Here is an 18,957-nt window from a genome sequence, read left to right as displayed (position 1 = left end):
TCTATTAACTGATACTTAAACCTATGTTGCAGAATTCACAAACTATGCATTATCTTAAAAATTCTTCCTTATACACCTCCACCCCCAAGTTAAGACACAATCTTAATTAACAAGAACATTATAAGAATACAAAGGAAACACCAGGGCACATGGATAAATTATGCATAGAAACGTGAACATGCATTTTTTACTGTCAGGAGAGCAATAAGTAATACTACAAGATCTGAAATCTTAGAAATGCTGTTCAGTAGTACCTCTGCTTCCACACTGCCATTATTTTTATTAAATTCTTCTACATCAAAGCATAAAATGTCTTGGAGACCCAAGTGTGCTCTTTTTATTTCATTTTTAAAAGTCAAGTGTTTAGTGAATTAAAATGCATTTGCATTTACTGGCACAATGACCCTTTGACAACAGTGTTCACAGGGAAAGCTTAACGGGCCTAAAGTGCATTGTATAAAAAGGCCAACCTTGCTAAACTAGTCTAATGTAAAGAAACCTAATACATATTTTTCCTCATTTATTTAACAAAAATCCTAATATTTGATGTAACAGCCTCAACCGTACTTTATTTTCCCTTTCACATATATTGTGTGAACTACATGAGCCTAAATAAAGTGTGACACACCAGCCTGTGGTAGAAGAAAACTGACCCAACCCACAGGGCATTGAGGCTTGTGTATACAAGGTATGAAGGGAAAGTTTATTTACAAATTGCCTTTACAAAATAGCACTATCCATGGAATGCGAGTTAGGTTTTCTGTATTTCAACCTGCCAATAAACACAGCAATTGAGAAGGTTCCCTCACCCTACTAGGAATTTGAATTGGAGGGACCTCTTAAAAGCTGTATTATCTGCATGTGTCTACACATACTACTGCTTCCATTTGTCATGGTATCTGCACATAAAAATAAATACAAATGTCAACTATCACATGACAGGTTGTTTCTCCTCTAACTGGAGATCATTGAAATATGATATTGCCATGGAGTACTCTAAGATCTCATAAAGCAGGGTTATTTATAACCAAAATAATACCTAAGTCATCAGCACTAGTTGTTGGTCCACCAATGGGTGTGTAACTTGCTAAAAGAAAAAAAAAAAGAAATAATTTTAAAAAGAAGTAAAAAATAGTGAAGCTTACAGACTCCTAAATTCATAGGTTTGGTTTGTTTGTCTTTTCACAAAATCTCTTATAATTTACTTTCCTTATATAAATAATGTTAATGTCTCTCATTTAAGGTATTATAAAAAGTTATAGCCCCAGTTGGTTTGGCTCAGTGGTTAGAGTGTCGGCCTGCAGATTGAAGGGTCCCGAGTTTCATTCTGGTCAAGGGCACATGCCCAGGTTGCAGGCTGGATCCACACTGGGGGCATGCAGGAGGCAGCAGATCAATGATTCTCTCTTATCATTGATGTTTCTAAATCTCTCTCCCTCTCCCTTCCTCTCTGAAATCAATAAAAATATATATTTTTAAAAATTATAAACTTATAGTCATCAGTATTCTTCTTCATCTCTAATACCATTCTTTGTGACAATATTCTGTGGTACAAATGGAAAATTTGTCAGTAGTATATCCTCAATATTAGCTTATGGATTCAAAGTGATTCTACTTACATTTAAAAGATACAGTACAGTTTAATAAATGATTTAGAGGTTATTCTGTAACGCTGAAAAATTTCAACATAATGAGGCCGATTTATGAAATACTCATAGGTAACATTATACTCAGTGGTGAAAGACTGCAAGTTTTCTGCTTACGGTCAGGAAACAAGACAGGATGAGCATTTTTGACATTTCTATTTAACATAATATCAAAAGTTATAATCAGAGCAATTTGTAAAGAAAAGAAAGCATCCATATTGGGAAGAAAGAAATAAAATACCCTCTGTCCTAGATGACATGTTTATTTAAGTAGAAAACTAGAGGTTGCACACATACACATGCACACACTCACCTGTTGGAGCTGATAAATAAATATGGCAAAGTTGCAGGCTATGAAATCAACAAGTAAACATCAGTTGCATTTGTATGCATTAACAATGAGCAAACCAAAAAGGAAAGGAAGAAAACAATTCTATTTACAATAGCATCAAAAAGAGTAAAATACTGCCCTGACCGGTGGTGGCTCAGTTGGAGTGTAGTGTCACACACCAAAGGACAGGGCTCATTCCTGGTCAGGGCACATAATGTAGGTCCCAGGTTTGATCCTACAGGAGGTAGCCAATATATGTCTCTGTCTCTGTCTCTGTCTCTGTCTCTCTCTGTCTCTGTCTCTCTCTCTGTCTCTCTCTCTCCCAACCCCTTCCCATCTCTTTCAAATCAATAAGCATATACTTGGTTGAGGATAAAAAGAAATAAAATACTTAAAAAGAAACTTAAGCAAAGAGGTGTAAGACTCCTACACTGGAAACTATGAAACACTGCTGAAAGAAATAGAAGATATAAATAAATAAATGACATCCTGTGTTCATGCGTTGGAAGAAACGATATGGCTAAGATCTTGATACTACACAAAGCAACCTACAGATTACATGCAATCCCCATCACCATCTTGAATATGCATTTTGTGGAAATAGAAAAATCCAACATATAATTCATATGGAACCTCAAGGGACTAGGAAGAGCCAGGATAAGCTTGAAATGGAAGGACAAAGTTGAGAGAACTCCCATTTTCTGATTTTAAAACTAACTCAAAAGCTACAATAATCAAAACACAGTGCTACAGCATCAATACAGACAGACCAATGCAATAGAATACGGAGCTCACATTTGCATATATGGTCAAATGATTGTACGGAAGGGTGCTAAGAACATTTAATGGGGGAAGGACAATCTTTTCAACAAATGGTTCTTTGAAAACTGAATATGTACATACAAAAGAATGAAGTTGGATCCTTATCTTACATCATGTACAAAAATGAACTCAAAGTGGATCAAAGAGATAAAACTATAAAACTCATAGAAAAAAACACAGAGGACAAGCTTCATGATGTTGGATCTGACTATGATTTTTTGGGTTTGTCACCAAAAGCAAACACAAGAACAACAAAAAAATTAGATAAATTGGATGCACTTCAGCAAAATTAAAAACTTTTTTCAATGGTCATTATCAATAGAGTGAAAAGGCAACCCATAGAATAGGAGGAAACATTTGCAAATAATACACCTGATAAGGGATTAATATCCAAAACACATAGTGAACTCCTACATTTAGTTACAGAAAAAAATCCGAAATCAAAGTGTGCAAAGGACTTGCAGAAACATTTCCCCAGCTAAGATACACAAGACACCAATAAGCACATGAAAATATGACCACTAGTTATTAGAACATGAAAATAAAGCCACAATGAGATATTACTTTATATACATTAGGAAGCCTAGTATATATTAAAAAACACACAACCATTGGTAAAGCGGAGGAGAAATTGGAATCTTGTTGGGTCACTGATAGGAGGGGAAATGGTGCAGCTGCCATGGAAGACAGTATGGCTGCTCCTCAAAGAGTAAACACATAGCCCAGCAGCTCTCTTTCTGGGTATATCCCCCCTCCCCCAAACTGAAAACAGGCCTCAAACAGTTCCTCAAATGTCAATTTTCAGAGAAGCATATTCAGAATAGCCACAAGTTGGAAATAAACCAAGTGTCTATCACCAGGTGAATGGATTAAAAAAATAAATAAAAGAGGTGGAAACAACAGACAATGGAATATTACTGGACTATAAAAAGAAATAAACGTCTGATACTTGCTACACGGTAGATGAACCTTGAAAACATTGTGCTAAGTGAAATAAGCCAGAAGTGATCCCACCTCTATGAGGTACCTAAAATGGTCAAATTCATAGAAACCTGAATAGCCATTGCCAAGGTTGGGGAGAGAGGGAAATGGAGAGTTGTTGTTTAATGGGCACAATGTTTCAGTTTTGGATAGATAGAAGGTATGGTTGCACAACCTTATGAATATACTTAATGCCACTGAAATGTACACTTAAAATGGTGAAAATGGTAAAAATAAAATACAATAAAAGTTCAGGTACAAAAATTAGCACTGACAGTGGCTTAAACATTTCTGAAATAGAAGTGTTCTGCCAGATATTAAAACATAACATTTTTAGTTTGACAGAAAACTTCCCCTACCTGGTGAAAATAAATGGACTTACTAGTACAAGTCTAGAAAGAACAAAGAGTCCCAAACCAGAGGAACCCAAAGAGGCCCACACCAAGATACATCATAATTAAAATGCCAAAGGTTAAAGACAAAGAAGGAATCTTAAAAGGAGCAAGAGAAAAGTACTTAGTTACCTACAAGGGAGCATGCATATGACTGTCAGCTGATTTTACAACAGAAACTTTGCAGGCCAGAAGGGAGTGGCAAGAAATATTCAAAGTGATGAAAATCAAGGTTCTACAACCAAGATTACTCTCTACCCAGCAAACTACCATTTAGAATTGAAGGTGAGAAAAAGTGCTTCCCAGCGAAAAAAAAGTAATGGAATTCATCACTACTAAGATGAAGAAGAAGAAGAAGAATATCAAGAACAAGAACAACAACAACAAGAAGAAATACAATAAATACATATCTATCAACAACTGAAACTAAAAATCAATTAAACAAACAAGAAACCTAATAAAAAATAAACTCATAATAAAATAGAACAGAGACATCAAAACATGGAACAGACTCAGGAATCTCACAGGGGAGTGGGGAGGTGGGCAGGAAGAGATCAACCAAAGAATGTATATGCATACTAGATGCCTGGTGAACAGATTTGTGCACAGTGGTTTCCCTTGGACTGGCCTGTAGGGATTGGGCTCTCCGACATCCCCCGTGGGGTCCTGGATTTCAAGAGGGTGGTTCTCGGGAGACGCACCCTAGAATCTAGCTCCCTCTTCTGGTTCCAGGTGTATCACTCGAGAACTGCAGCGGGCAAGTCACACAAGTCAGCAGTTCCTGCATTGAGCGTCAGCCCCCTGGTGGCCAGTGCACATCATAGCTACCGGTCGGAGCATCTGCTCCCTAGTGGCCATTGGGCATCATAGCTAACAGCTGCTCGACTGGTCACTTTAGGCTTTTATATATATAGAATATATATTACCTATGGACACAAAAAATAGGGTGGTAAAAGCCTGGGGTGAGGTGAAAACTGGGTAGATGGGGGCAATGGAGGCAAAAAAAAGGGGATATCTGTAATGCTCTCAAAAATTAAGATTTAAAGAAAAAGGAAAGAAAAAACTTTCTTAAAGCCAGTAAATGTTTTTTTGATGCTCTCAAGCCAAAAAAAATTTTTAATTCATGCATACACACAGTAATTAATAATGCATAAGCAACAATGCCAAGAACATGTGAGGTGAAGAGTGGGAAACTCTACAAGTAGAACTATTTTTTATTATTTGACACAAACAATTAGATTAGAAAGGATGTAACAGGGGGAACAAATACATATTGATGTATTCTGTTTTTTAAGTGTTGGCCAAAGTATTTAAAAGTTGGTAAATCACCCTAGCTGGTTTGGCTCACTGGATAGAGCATCGGCCTGCTGTCTGAAGGGTCCCAGGTTCCATTCCAGTCAAGGGCACATGCCCAGGTTGTGGGCTCAATTCCCAGTAAGGGGCATGCAGGAGGCAGTCAGTCTATGATCCTGTCTCATCATTGATGTTCATATCTCTCTCTCCCCTCTCCCTTCCTCTCTGCAATCAATAAAAACATATCTTAACAAGTAAAAATAAATAAAAGTTGGCAAATCTTTCCACGCAATTTACAAACGAGAGGAAAAGAAATGGAAATGTTATTACCTTTACAATCAGGAGGATCACTACTCCATTCGTCAGGCCCAATACAAACAAGCGTGCTCTCTCCAACAAGTGTATAATGATCTGTTGCATTCGAAGGCTTACAACTATAAATAACTGTTTCATTATATCCAAATTTATCCTTCTGTCTATTGGTGAAGTCTCCATTTGGTATATGTATAGGTGGCTGACAAAAAATCTCTTAAAAAAAGAAAAAAGAAGACAGGAAAAGCAAAAGATTCAGATAGCATTAGTAATGTCCTATGAACTGTATTCAATAAGTTCATTATCAAATGATTTCTACAATCTAGTTGCAAATCTAATATTTATTTGAAACTTAGTTTCTATGAAAAAATGTATTATCCCAATTCAAATCATAAATAGGAAAATAAAATTTTGGAATAAAACCCATTTTCTTAAATACCCATAGAAGATACCTGTAAGAAACACTTGTATTTATCTCTAATACGGTGCTAAGTTTTTCCAATCATAAGAGACACTGACAATTTAATGAGAAAATAAACTTAGACTTAGGAAAACTCAGTGCTAGTTGAGAAATTCCATATCCATTCCTGAATCAGTGATTCTCAGGTATACCATGATTTTGTCTTTTCTCACTATCATCCTTAGAGTGTACAGTGAAATTTTCCAGTGGCTTCAGACTGTCTGATAATGCCGCAGAATGAATCTGGAGGTCTCCTTTAAGCCAGATACTGAAGAGATTAGAAAAAATGTAAAGCATTGACACTCTTCCCATTGTTGTGGAAATGTTTGATCTCAGGACAAAAATATGTTGCATTTGTTAACATGTATTGAGCTTATTGTTCTTAAAAATGAATTAGTAAATAATTATTTAAAAACTCTGCTTTAATCCCAATGTAAAGAATATCAGTAGCACTAACCCACCTGCAGAAAGGTTCTGTGGTGTCTCTGTTGATTGTACAGCATACAGGGGTCCCCAGGCCAAAAAGTTTGAAAACTGCTGCTGTAAATTCTAAAGAGAGAATGTACTTACTTTCACAACTTGGTGGATCATCACTCCATATCACTTCAGTTTCATTGGCTTCACATTTTTGAATTTTTGTTCCAACTAAGTAATAACTAAACGAGAAAAGAAATGATTATTGTTTCTTTATCAGTTAACAAGAACACCTAATAATGACGAAATTTTTATACGGTTGTTTTTCTGCACTACACTAGCTTCAGGGAGAAGTTTCTGAAGTGACAGGTATTGAATGTGTTAACTGAATCTGCAATGTAATGAAATGGAGAGATTCTTCACATTGGCTTAGAGCAGTGGTCGGCAAACCACGGCTCGAAGCCACATGCGGCTCTTTGGCCCCTTGAGTATGGCTCTTCCACAAAATACCATGGCCTGAGCGAGTCTATTTTGAAGAAGTGGCATTAGAAGAAGTTTAAGTTTAAAAAATTTAGCTCTCAAAAGAAATTTCAATCGTTTTAATGTTGATATTTGGCTCTGTTGAATAACGAGTTTGCCGACCACTGCCCTAGCTGGTTTGGCTCAGTGGATAGAGCGTCGGCATGTGGACTAAAGGGTCCTGGGTTCCATTCCAGGTAAGGCCACAGGCCCAGGTTGCAGGCACGATCCCCAGTGGGGCATGCAGGAGGCAGCTGATCAGTGATTCTTTCTCATCATTGATGTTTCTATCTCTCTCTCCCTCTCCCTTCCTCTCTGAAAACAATAAAAATATATTTTTAAAAATAATAACAAACAAACCTGTCATGCCTGACAGTCTGGTGATTGCTACATCTGGCAGGCACATCACACTGTCACATCTATGTCCTTGCTCATGCCATTCTGCTCTGTCAGGGCAACGACTGAGCAGAGAGATCTGGCCCAAGAGCTGACCTGACTGCATTCGCGTCCCAGCTCCAAGACTGACTTGCTTGTTGAGCTAGGAAGAGACCCTTAATGTTTCTCTTTCTTAAATTCCTCATCTGTGGAAAAGTATACATGTTGTGGGGTTGCTTTAAGTAGTAGGTGAATTGGCATCTGGAACACAGTGAGAGCTAGGCTAGTTTTTGCTGTTATGAATACTCTTCAGATTAGAGTATCTTCCTAGGTATGTATAGCTCAGGGAGCCCCCTCCTCCATGAATTCTCTGATGATTGTTATTCACAGAACTCTCTCCTCCCTCTGGACTCTCCTGATAATGATCATGAATAACTCTATTTCTGTGGTACTTGGACACCTCGCTATATATATCTTGATTCTCAATGAGGCTAAAACTTCTTTGAGAATAACCTATGTCAGCCATTTCAACCTGTTTCATCTCATAGCACACTTAACATAATTACTAAAATTCTGAGGCCCACCAAAATGTATATATTTTTGTCCATCTGGCAAGAAACTGGTATAATTTTGATTTATTCACATGGGATGGCTATTGTTGTACTGGCAGTAGCTATTTTTTCATTTGAAAATCTAAGAGAAAAGAGGCCAGTGTCCCTAGTAAAGAGTCAGGTATTGTGGGTTTTAAAAATTCTTGTGGCACACCGGTTGAAAATATCTGGTCTATGTCCTAACCTTTTGGTATTCCACAAGGTGCCTAGCAGGCTCTCTCTCTATATCTATTGACTGAATATTCTCACTTCATCAAGTTAAAATATAGTCAGTAAAACTGCCTGTACATGCTTCCAGCTGACTTTTCCTCCAAGGCTCATTCATTGATTCTATATTACAATGTATTAGGAGAGAATTCTGGAATGATGGCAGGGTAGGAAGCACCAAAAATCTGTCTTCTCCAATAGACAACAGTTTCACTGCTAGAATCTGCCTGATGTCACTGTTTTGAACTCTGAGGTCTGTTGAAGGCTTGCACTTCCAGGAACGTCTTGGGAAGGTGAAATGCAGGGACATTGGTCCATTTCAGCTGTTCGCACAGTGGCAGTTACCCTCCCACTCCCACAGCAGGCAGCTGTGCACGGGTCCTTTGGCAGCTTATAGGCAGCCTGAGGGACCCAGGGTGAGCAAAAAAGACCATGTCCGTGGGCATCTGTGCTCGCATAATCTACTGCTGTTTGTGATCGCAGAGAGGCAGACAGGGGCTGCCAGCCATTGCTGTCACACCTCCCCCACAGTTGCAAGACCCATTCATCCAGGGGATTCACAGAGCCAGAGATCATCGCTCCATCCTTCATTTCTCACTTTTCCCCTTTCAGGAGACTGACAATAAAAACTGTGAATTTAAATACCAACTGCATATATGGGGACTGAAAGGGTGAATCAACATACAGGGCCCTACTTTAGTAGGGGCTAATAAAAGAAAGCTCATTCTGCTAGCCTAAACCTTGCACCAACATGCTCCCCCGAAGTGGTTATTTTACAGAAATTCCTGAAGACCATAACCCCTGCACAGCGCCCTGAAAAAGGACGTCTGCTGCCAGCTGAAGGACAAAGGGCAAGGTTGTGAAACTACACGGGGGTACGGTCCTGATACCTGGGTCAGGCCAAAGCCCCATCTGCAGCTCTCCCTGAGAGCATAAAACGCCTGCTTCCTCTCCAATTCACCGCTGACTCTTTCTCGAGTCAGACCACCTGCACCCGGGTGCCTGGAATAAATATTATTTTGATGACACTGAGCCCTGAGTCCGTTCTGTGTGACCCCGGCCCAACCCCGAACATTTCAGGGACAAGTAGAGGGAATGCGCATGCCCAGCAGAAGGCTCAGTTTACATGTCAGGCTGATCCTCAGCACAGAGACACGCTTCAACAATCAGAAAGCAAAACAATAACATAACACAATAAACCCTAGGAAATGGTGAGATTTGATATTTAGAGTTACCTCATTATTCGATTCCAATGTCCAGTTCCACAAGAAATCATAAGGCACACAAAGTAATAGGAAAGTATGGCCCATTCAATGGAAAACATAAACCAACAAAAACTATTCCTGCAAAAGGCCCGAGGGGACCCGAACTAGACAAAAGACTCTAAAATAGTCAGAGAAACTGCGTGGACATCTTCCGCAGGCCCTCTTGGGACCGGTCTGCAGTTTCCAGTTCCATAGTCCTCTTTTCCTTCATGGGGCAGCTGAGCGGCAGGTGCAGAGAGGCGGGTATTGGGGAGTACCCTGATGGGCAAGAGCATCACTCTCCGGGTTGAGCCCACTGATACCACTGAGATGTCAAAGCCAAATCTAAGAAAAGGAGTCTAAATAGTCAGCAGAGATCCCAACCGGAACTTGGGGACCAGAAGACATTGAATAACAGACACAAATAAAAAGAAGTTCAGCCAAAAATCCTCTCCACAGTAAAACTGTGCTGCAGAATTGAGGGAAATATTAAGACTTTCACATAAATTAAGGTTAAGATCATTTGTTACCACTATACCTCACCTACAAAAAAAGCTCAAGTCTGTCCTAAAGTACACTAGAGAGTAGATTATATTACCTGGACAGCCAGTCCTAGTGCTGCGGAGTCTCGCCCATTAGCCAAGTTGGTATAGGGAGAGATTCTTACACTAAGCACACAAAAACAATAAATATGAAGGGACAGGCACAAGTGTGCCAAAAGGTAGCAAGATAGTTGGATAGAAAATAAAGCCCTCCCCTCCCTAATTATATATGAACTGAGGGCCTAAGCAAGAAAGGGGGGTGGTGGTGTTTGAGCTGGGAGTTCCTGGTCTCAGGCACTTGAATAAAACCTCTTTCCTTTTCCATCAGCACCTGCCTCACCAGTTTGGCATTCATTGAAGCAGGCAGCCGAACCCATGTTTTTTGCTTTCGGTAACTCATGCCATATGGATCAACATCTCACTGTGGGTATATACATGGGCCATTATTAAAGCTAGTCTTATTGTAACAATGGTTTGTAAATGCATGTTTATCTTCTATGTAAATTAAGAAACAAAGCATACAATGAAAATAAATAGCGTAGAAGCCAGGATTTCAATTAGTATTGTAGATGGTAGTGTGACATTAACAACCCAAATGGATGAGGATGCAGCTGATAAGCATTCATTATTGGGATTTATTGAATTTAAGTTGGCATAAATTCAAATTGTAGCATTATAGTTCTAGGATGTTAAGTGTAATCCACATGGGAACTAGAGACAAAATCACCATAGAATACACACAAAAGGAGATGAGAAAGGTATTCCAACACTTAATTAGAAAAATCAACTAGCAAAGAAAATAGGGATGTGCAAAAAGGGGGCCAACAAAGCTTTAAGAAAACAAACAGCTCCCTCCTTGTCAATAGTTACTTTAAACTTAAATGGATTACATTCTACAATCAAATGGCAGAATGGATAAAAACAAAGGACTCCACTCTATCCTGTCTACAGGAGACTCACTTGAGATTCAAACAGACCAATAAGTTCAAAATGAAAGGATGGAAAAAGATCTTCCACAGAAATCGTAACCAAAAGAGGGTGACTATACCTATTCAGGCAAAATAGAATTTGAATCAGAAACGGTTGTAAGAGACAAGAAGCACACTTTATTTTAATGTTTCACATACTGTAAGAAGAAATCCTATATAATAAAATATGCAAATTGTCCCCTCAACTGGGAGTTCGACCGGGAGTTCGACCGCTCGCTATGATGTGCGCTCACCATCAGGGGGCGGCATGGAACAGGTCAGGTGTCGGTGATGCGGCACTGCTAGTGGGCGGCAGTGGAGGTGCTGTTGGCCCGGATGGGCCCAACGAGAGCGGGACTGCAGTGGGATGGTAGAGCAGGTGAGTGGGTGGCACCAGGCCAACGTGGGTGTGAGCGGGGCCCAATCGCCCCAATGATTGGCCTGCAGATGGCGACCAGTGACTACAGCAAGGGGCGCGGCACTGAAGAAGTTGGTTGGGGGCCTGATGACTCGGGCGGAGGGAGGTGCACATGGACTGGGGGCCCAGGTTCTGTCCAGGACCTAAAGGTCAGCTGGGACCTTCCCTCCCACACCGGGTTTGGATCCCTGGCTAGGCCTAGGGAACGCATGTGTGCATGAATTTTGTGCACCGGGCCCCTAGTAATAATTATAAACATTAATGAACCAAATAACACATCTTCAAAATACATGAAGCAAAAGCTGACACAACTGTAGAGAAAAATACACATTTCTAAGCAACAGGCATTTCTCCAGTAATAGGTGGAGACTTCAATATCCTGCTCACAATAATGGATAGCACAACTAGACTGAAAATAAGTAAGAAAATAGAATACTTCAACAACACAATCACCTAGATCTCACAGACACAGAGCACCATAGAACAGAATATATATTCGCTTCAAATGCAAATGGGATACCTTCTACGATAGACCACACGATGAGCCACAAATTAATATTAACCAATCAATAGGTTTTAATATTAACCAATCAATAGGTTTTAATAAGATAGATATGATATAAATATCTTCTCTGACCGGAATGGGATAAAGCTGTGAAAGAAAAACCTTCACAGCCAGATTTTCTGAAGGAACAGGTTTACTGACTAGCCATGTGCTCCCCAGAAAAAAGGACCAGGTCCTGGGGCATGCAGTCTAAACCACCAGCTGCAGGGAAAGATGAAGGCAAACATTTCTGCCATCCTGGTTTAATGGGGTTCTTTTACAGCTTTGAGTAGAAAGATGTAAGTTATTTTGAAGGAATTTACATGGGCTATAGATAAGGGAGCAGAAGAAGGATGACTGGGGTTAGTTCTGGGAAAGGTGCATAGTCCGTAGGAAGAAGTGTTTGGTGCTTTTGGATAGTTTGCTGGACAGTCTGAAAAGTTCATGTGGAAGCAGGATGCGGTGAAATCTGGTGGTCAGCTAGCCCTTATTGAAAAACAGCTACACTACTAGCTCTTATATTCACACGATTCTGAAGTACCTCTGGAAGTTCATTCAAAGTCTCAACACACATTTCATTAGTTTCTTCCTTTGGCTTTGTTAACTGATGAACTCCCTGTCTCTCTCTCCCACCCTTCTGCCTATTATAATTTAATGTAGGACCATGTCACCAGAATTACTACATTTTTAATGACTATGATAGGCTTATTGTTACTTATCATATGATACAATTTTGCTTTCCTTCAGGGTAAATTTCTCTCTATTCACTGCACATCTTTTCAGTCTCCATAAGAAACCCAAGGGTTGATTGGCTGTAAGTACAACTTGTTCCACAGACAACAAGATGAAATCAACATAATGGAAATGCTTAAGAAGAGAACCAAACCAAAAATGGGGCCAGCAATGTTTACCTTCTTCCTCCAAGGAGCAGCTTACTTACCCCTCAATACAAACATAGTGAACTTGTGAACCAAACTTGGCAGTTCCATTATCGTAGACTACTTTGCCATTTGGGGGTTCTTGTAGCTTTGGACATGACATTACTAAAAGAAAAATTTCAAATTTGTGGTTTCATACCAATGTCAAAATAGATCTGAATCAAAATAAAAATTCTACATTGTGCTATTAAACTGATGGGAATACTTTCTTATTTGTTGTTATTGCATTTCTTGGGGTGACATTGGCTAATAAGCTTATATAGGCTTCAAGTGTACACATCTATGACACATGATCTATATCACTTTATTTGGGTGTGTGCCCACCACCCAAAGTCAAATCATCTTGCACATATACTTGGTCCCTTTGCTCATTACTGCCCCTGCCACCACCCAACCTTCCCTCGGGTAACCACCCAACTCTTGTCTGTGTCTATGAGTTCCCGTTTTACGTGCATCTGGTCCTTAACGCTTTCTGACTGACTCATTTCACTTAACATAATATTCTCAAGCTCCATCCATGTTGCTGCTAATGGCCAAACTTAACCCACTGTACGCCATAAGTGTCTGTAGACACAAGTTGCAGAACTTCCCCCATGCCACATGCGTCAATAAAAAAAAAGTGTTTGCCCTATGTGGCAGCCCTGACCAACTTTAACATCCTTTTTCCTGAGAATTTTCAGCTGAATATATTCAAGAACACCCGAAATGTGAGTAATATATTTATTTTTATAATATTAATTGCAAATTGATTTTTAAATTAAATTCAAAATATCGTGGCATGGGGGGATGTTTTTTGTTGTGGACGCTTGGTAGTTAACTGGTAAAGATTCACATTTACCCAGAGAATCAATGGCCAAATTAAAAATCTCCTGGAGATCTTCAAATCCTGAAAAAATATCTTGCTACCTAAAATCTATATCCATCTGAGAAAACCGTCAAGGTAATAGTTGAATATGCAGTCTAAAATGTATGAAAATCTTTAGAGCAATAAAAATAAAGATTTTGTGTACTTACTTGCACAACTGTCCTTGAGAGCAGGTATCCATGAGCCATCAGCGCGACAAACAGTTTTCATGTATTTTGTAGGAAGAGTAGGCCCATATCCTGGGATACACTCATATTCTAATACGATATTAGTAGGTACAGGGCCTCCAGTATAAAACTTGGGTACCATAGTTTTGAAAGGTTGTGGCTCATCACAGGCACCTGGGCATGAGAGAATAAGAACGTGAAAGCGAAGTATTTCCTTTTCCACTGGCCACGGATTATGGCCTGGTAGCATAAATGGAAGGTCCTTGGTGAGATTTTAAGTGATGGTGCCAGCCTTTTACCAGATGATGAGCTGTGCTTGCTTTATTAACATTCTATTAGCTTTGGTTTCTTTGAGATTAACCTGAATATTCTTTCAACAGTAAACTGGAGAGCACCAATATTTTTGGTTTAAAAATTTATTTATAGATATGTGCTCTTCCTATTTTTTTCTGAGTTTATTCCACACTCAACTCTCCCTAAAAAGACTTCTATAGTATATAGCCCTCCATCAGAGTATTCTTCCACGGTTTCAAACACAGGAAGAGCACCAAACCAAAAATGAAACAAGCAACATTTACCTCACTCCTCTAAGGAGCAACTTACCCCTCATTACAAACATGGTGAGAATGTGCACCAATCGGTAGTTCCATTAACGTGGGCTACTTTGCCACTTAAGGTTTCTGCTGGCTGGAGATATGGCTTTTCTAAAGGATGATGATGACTTGTCAGTTCACACTCAGTCTCCTCTCAGGAGGCAAGTTCCTAGAGGTCAGGATCATATGCCTTCTGTTCCTACTACACTCTGTGCTCAAGAAATGCTAGGTAAGTGCTGACTCTTAAATAAGTATGGAGGATTTCAAAGATCAAAATAAAGGTGGGCTAAACTATTCTAAAATATAAGACTTCACGTCATATCTTCCATATCAGTGAATTGTGCATTTTATAGGCGAATAGATGTCAATAAAATGTCAAAATTTGTAAGTTTAACATTGCTTTAAATATAATTTATTCTTCCTTCACTAATCAATGGATCATGCTTGGCCACAGAAGTTCTCTGAGGTAGCTCTTTAAGCTGTGTTACTATATTGCTATGCTGTTAGAATTTTTTGTTTCTGGATTTTTGGTAGGTTTTTCTTCCTAAATAGTATCATTTCTACTTTAGCCATTCCCCTTCCTTTTAATTATCTGTGGGCTTGAAAGTCTAACAGATCTGATAGAACTCTTATGTAAAATAATGTGATGGAGACACATTAAGCAAAGTCCTGAAGGGCTAAAAGAATGCAGAGGTCCCTCCTGTAAGATTAAGGATCTAAGAAAGGAGCTAGATCTATGCTGATCCCTGAGAAACCTCTCTTTTCGTATGCCCTGGATTGGTCTTATGTCAGATTGATGTAAACTGTAAAATATATATATTTGTACTTCTATCAAATCACAAAAAATATGTGACTTTTTAAAAATTAAATGTATGGGGTAACATTGGTTAATAATATTATGTATATTTCAGGTTTCACAATGTTGTAATAGGACATCTGTATACTCTATTGTGAAGTTTAGTGTCTTTCCCTCACCTCCCTTCAACTCTTCCCCACCACCCCTTCCTTCTGGTAACCACCATTTGTGAGCTGTTTTGTTCGTTTTCTTTTTTCATTTGTTGCTTTTTGGTTTATATTGCACATGAGTGAAACCACAGCTTTTATCCTTTTCTGGCTGACTTCCTCAGCATAATCCTCTCAAGTTGCAAATGGCAATATTGAATCATTTTATAGCTGAGTCGTATTCCATGGTATACTAGAGGCCCGATGCATGAAATTCATGCAAGGGTAGGCCTTCCTTCCCCTGGCTTCTGGCACCCAGGATTCCCTCCAGCCGCCGGCATCCCGGACGCGGGCTTCCCTCAGCTGCTAGCATCCGGCCCCCGCCCCAGTCCGCACCTGCCTTGTCCTGGCACTGCCTGTGTCCACCACCACCCTTCCTAACCTTGATCACCCTGCTGGCCGGTGGTCTGGGCCTCACTTTGAGGGGTGATCATGGGGCAATGTCGGAGCCACCCGACGAATCACTTCCCACCTGCCTTGGCTGGCCTAGCGCCAGTGCATGTCATAGCGTGGTCGTCTGAAGGTCGTTCTGCTGTTCAGCAGTTCGGTTGATTTGCATGTTATGCTTTTATTATTATAGAGCAGAGGCCTGATGTAAGAAATTCATGCAAGGGGCTTGGCCCTCGCAGCCTCGGCTGCCTCAGCCCTTGCAGCCTTAGCTTCATCCAGATGGTCGTAGGTTCGGTCATTCTGCTGTTTGGTCTAATTAGCATATTTGCTCTTTATTATATAGGATATGTACCACTTCTTCTTTATCCAATCACCCATTGAAGGACACTTAGGTTGTTTCCATGTCTTAGCTAGACTATATCTAATAAAAGAGAAACATGCAAATTGACCGTACCTCTGCTATGCCCACAAGCCATGCCCACCAGCCAATCAGGAGTGAATTAACCCAACCATGATGGTGGTTAATTTGCATATCCAGGCACAGAGCAAAGACTGAAGACAGTGTAGATGGAAGCCAAGTGCTGCCGAAGGGATTGAAGCTGCGGAGAAGCAAGCAAGTGGGGCGGTGGAGAAGGGAGCGAAGCAGGCAGGGTAGGGGAGAAGGGAGGGAAGCAGGAGGGCTGGGAGAGAAGGGAGGGAAGCAGGCTGGGCAGGGGGGAAGGGAGGGAAGCAGGCGGGGCACTGGAGAAGGGAGGGAAGCAGGCAGGGTAGGGGAGAAGGGAGGGAAGCAGGCAGGGTAGGGGAGAAGGGAGGGAAGCAGGCTGGGCAGGGGAGAAGGGAGGGAAGCAGGCTGGGCAGGGGAGAAGGGAGGGAAGCAGGCAGGGTAGGGGAGAAGGGAGGGAAGCAGGAGGGCTGGGGGAGAAGGGAGGGAAGCAGGCTGGGCAGGGGAGAAGGGAGGGAAGCAGGCAGGGTAGGGGAGAAGGGAGGGAAGCAGGCTGGTCATGGGAGAAGGGAGGAAAGCAGGCGGGGTGGGGGAGAAAGGAGGGAAGCAGGTGGGGCGGCGGAGACCGCTGCAGGGAAGCCCTATTGCAGGAATCTTCCTGCATAGGGCCTCTAGCTGTGAATAATGCTGCAATCAATGAACATTGCCTCCCATAAATCTTGATAAGTGTTTTCAAATTTTTCGGGTAGATACCCTGAAGAAGGATTGCTGGTCCATATGTAAGCTCTATACTTAACTTTTTGATGAACCTCCATGCTCGTTTCTATAATGGCTGCACCAATTTACATTCCCACCAGCAGTGCATGAGGATTTCCTTTTCTCTATATTCTCTTCAACAGTTGTTATTTCATGTCTTATTGGTAACAGACATTCTTACTGGTATGAAGTGGTACCTTATTTTGGTGTTGATTTGCATTTCCCTTATAACTATTGATGTTGAGCATCTTTTAATATGTTGGTTACCCATCTGTATGTCTTCCTTGGATAATTGTCTATTCAGGTCCTCTGCCCATTTGCTCATCAGATTTTGTTATTATTGTTGAACTGTATGAGTTCTTTATGTATTTGGAAATTAGCCCCTTATCAGAGGTATCTTTTACAAATATTTCTTCAGTTTAATTCATGTTGCTTTTGTTAATCCTTACTTGAGAATACTTTTTCCATTGATTTTTAGACAGAGAGGAAGGGATGGAGCCAGGGGAAGAGAAAGAGAGAGAGAGAAAAAAACATGAATCTGAGAAAGACACAATTGGTTGTCTCCCGCATGTTCCCCAACCAGGTTTGGGGATCAAATCTGCAACCCAAATACATGCCCTTGACCAGGAATCAAACCAATGACACTTCAGTGTGTGGGCTCTAGGATGGCGGTGGCAGCACAGTAGCTTTTTCTGCATCTATTGAGGTAACCATATGATTTTCACCTTAGGTTTTATTGATGTGATGAATCACCTGCATTGTTTTGCAGCTGTTGAATCATCCTTGCATCCTTGGTATAAATCCCACTTGATCATGGCATGTTATCTTTTTAATGTATGTTGTATTTGGTTTGCTGAAATTTTGTTGAGAATTTTGGTATCTACATTCATCAGGGATATTGGCCTCTAATCCTCTTTTTGGTAGTGTCTCTGTCAGGTTTTGGTTATCAGACTAAAGCTGGCCTGGTAGCATAAGTTTGGAAGTGTTCTTTCCTTTTCAATGTTTAGAAATAGTTTCAGAAGAATAGGTACTATTTCTTTAAATATGTGGTTGAATTCACCTTAGAGGCTGTGTGTTCTAGTGCTGCAGTTTCTCGTTAGTTTTTTTGTTTTGTTTTGTTTTGTTTTGTTATGCTTCAATTTAGTTGCTAGAATTGGTCTATGCAAATTCTCTGTTTCTTCCTGGTTTAATCCTGAGAGCAAGCATGTTCCTAAAAATTCATCCATTTTTATAGATTTTCCGATTTGTAGGCATATTATTGTTCACTAGAGGCCCGGTGCATGAAATTCATGCACTGTGGGGGGGTGTTGTCCCTCAGCCCATCTTGCACCCTTCCCAATCTGGGACCCCTCAGGGGATGTCCGACTGTCGGACATCCCTCTCACAATCCGGGACTGCTGGCACCCAACTGCTCGCCTGCCTGTCTGCCTGATTGCCCCTAACCTGCTTCTGCCTGCCAGCCTGATGGATGCCTAACTGCTCCCTTGCCAGCCCAATCAACCCTCAACTACCCTCCCTGTTGGCCCGATCGCCCCCAACTGCCCTCCCCTGCTGGCCCAATCACCCCCTACTACCCTTCCCCTGCTGGCTCAATGGCCCCAACTGCCCTTCCCTGCTGGCCCAATGGCCCCCAACTGCCCTCCCATGCCAACCTGATCAACCCCAACTGTTTTCCCCTGCAGGCCCGATCGCCACTAACTGTCCTCCCTGGCAGGCCTGGTCCCC

At 40.8% G+C, this 18,957-nt stretch overlaps 1 protein-coding gene across 1 annotated transcript in view; it reads right to left on the bottom strand.

Moving 5' to 3' along the window:
• Nucleotides 1-14,668, bottom strand: part of LOC308237248 (complement receptor type 1-like) — a gene marked incomplete at both ends in the record, with an annotated part of 114,834 nt that extends 100,166 nt beyond the window's left edge. Inside the window, 8 exons of the mRNA XM_080647802.1 lie at nt 1,040-1,087; nt 5,796-5,993; nt 6,808-6,893; nt 7,663-7,751; nt 11,110-11,197; nt 13,020-13,122; nt 14,032-14,223; nt 14,653-14,668. Coding sequence (XP_080503928.1) covers nt 1,040-1,087; nt 5,796-5,993; nt 6,808-6,893; nt 7,663-7,751; nt 11,110-11,197; nt 13,020-13,122; nt 14,032-14,223; nt 14,653-14,668 — 820 coding nt within the window. The remainder of the gene's footprint in view (nt 1-1,039; nt 1,088-5,795; nt 5,994-6,807; nt 6,894-7,662; nt 7,752-11,109; nt 11,198-13,019; nt 13,123-14,031; nt 14,224-14,652) is intronic.
• Between the last annotated feature and the right edge of the window lie 4,289 nt (nt 14,669-18,957).

Source organism: Plecotus auritus (genome assembly GCF_963455305.1).
Source record: "Plecotus auritus genome assembly, chromosome: 12".
NCBI classification, from domain to species: Eukaryota; Metazoa; Chordata; class Mammalia; order Chiroptera; family Vespertilionidae; genus Plecotus; species Plecotus auritus.
Note: the sequence above shows the minus strand (reverse complement) of the source record. Positions and strands in the feature narration are given on the sequence as shown.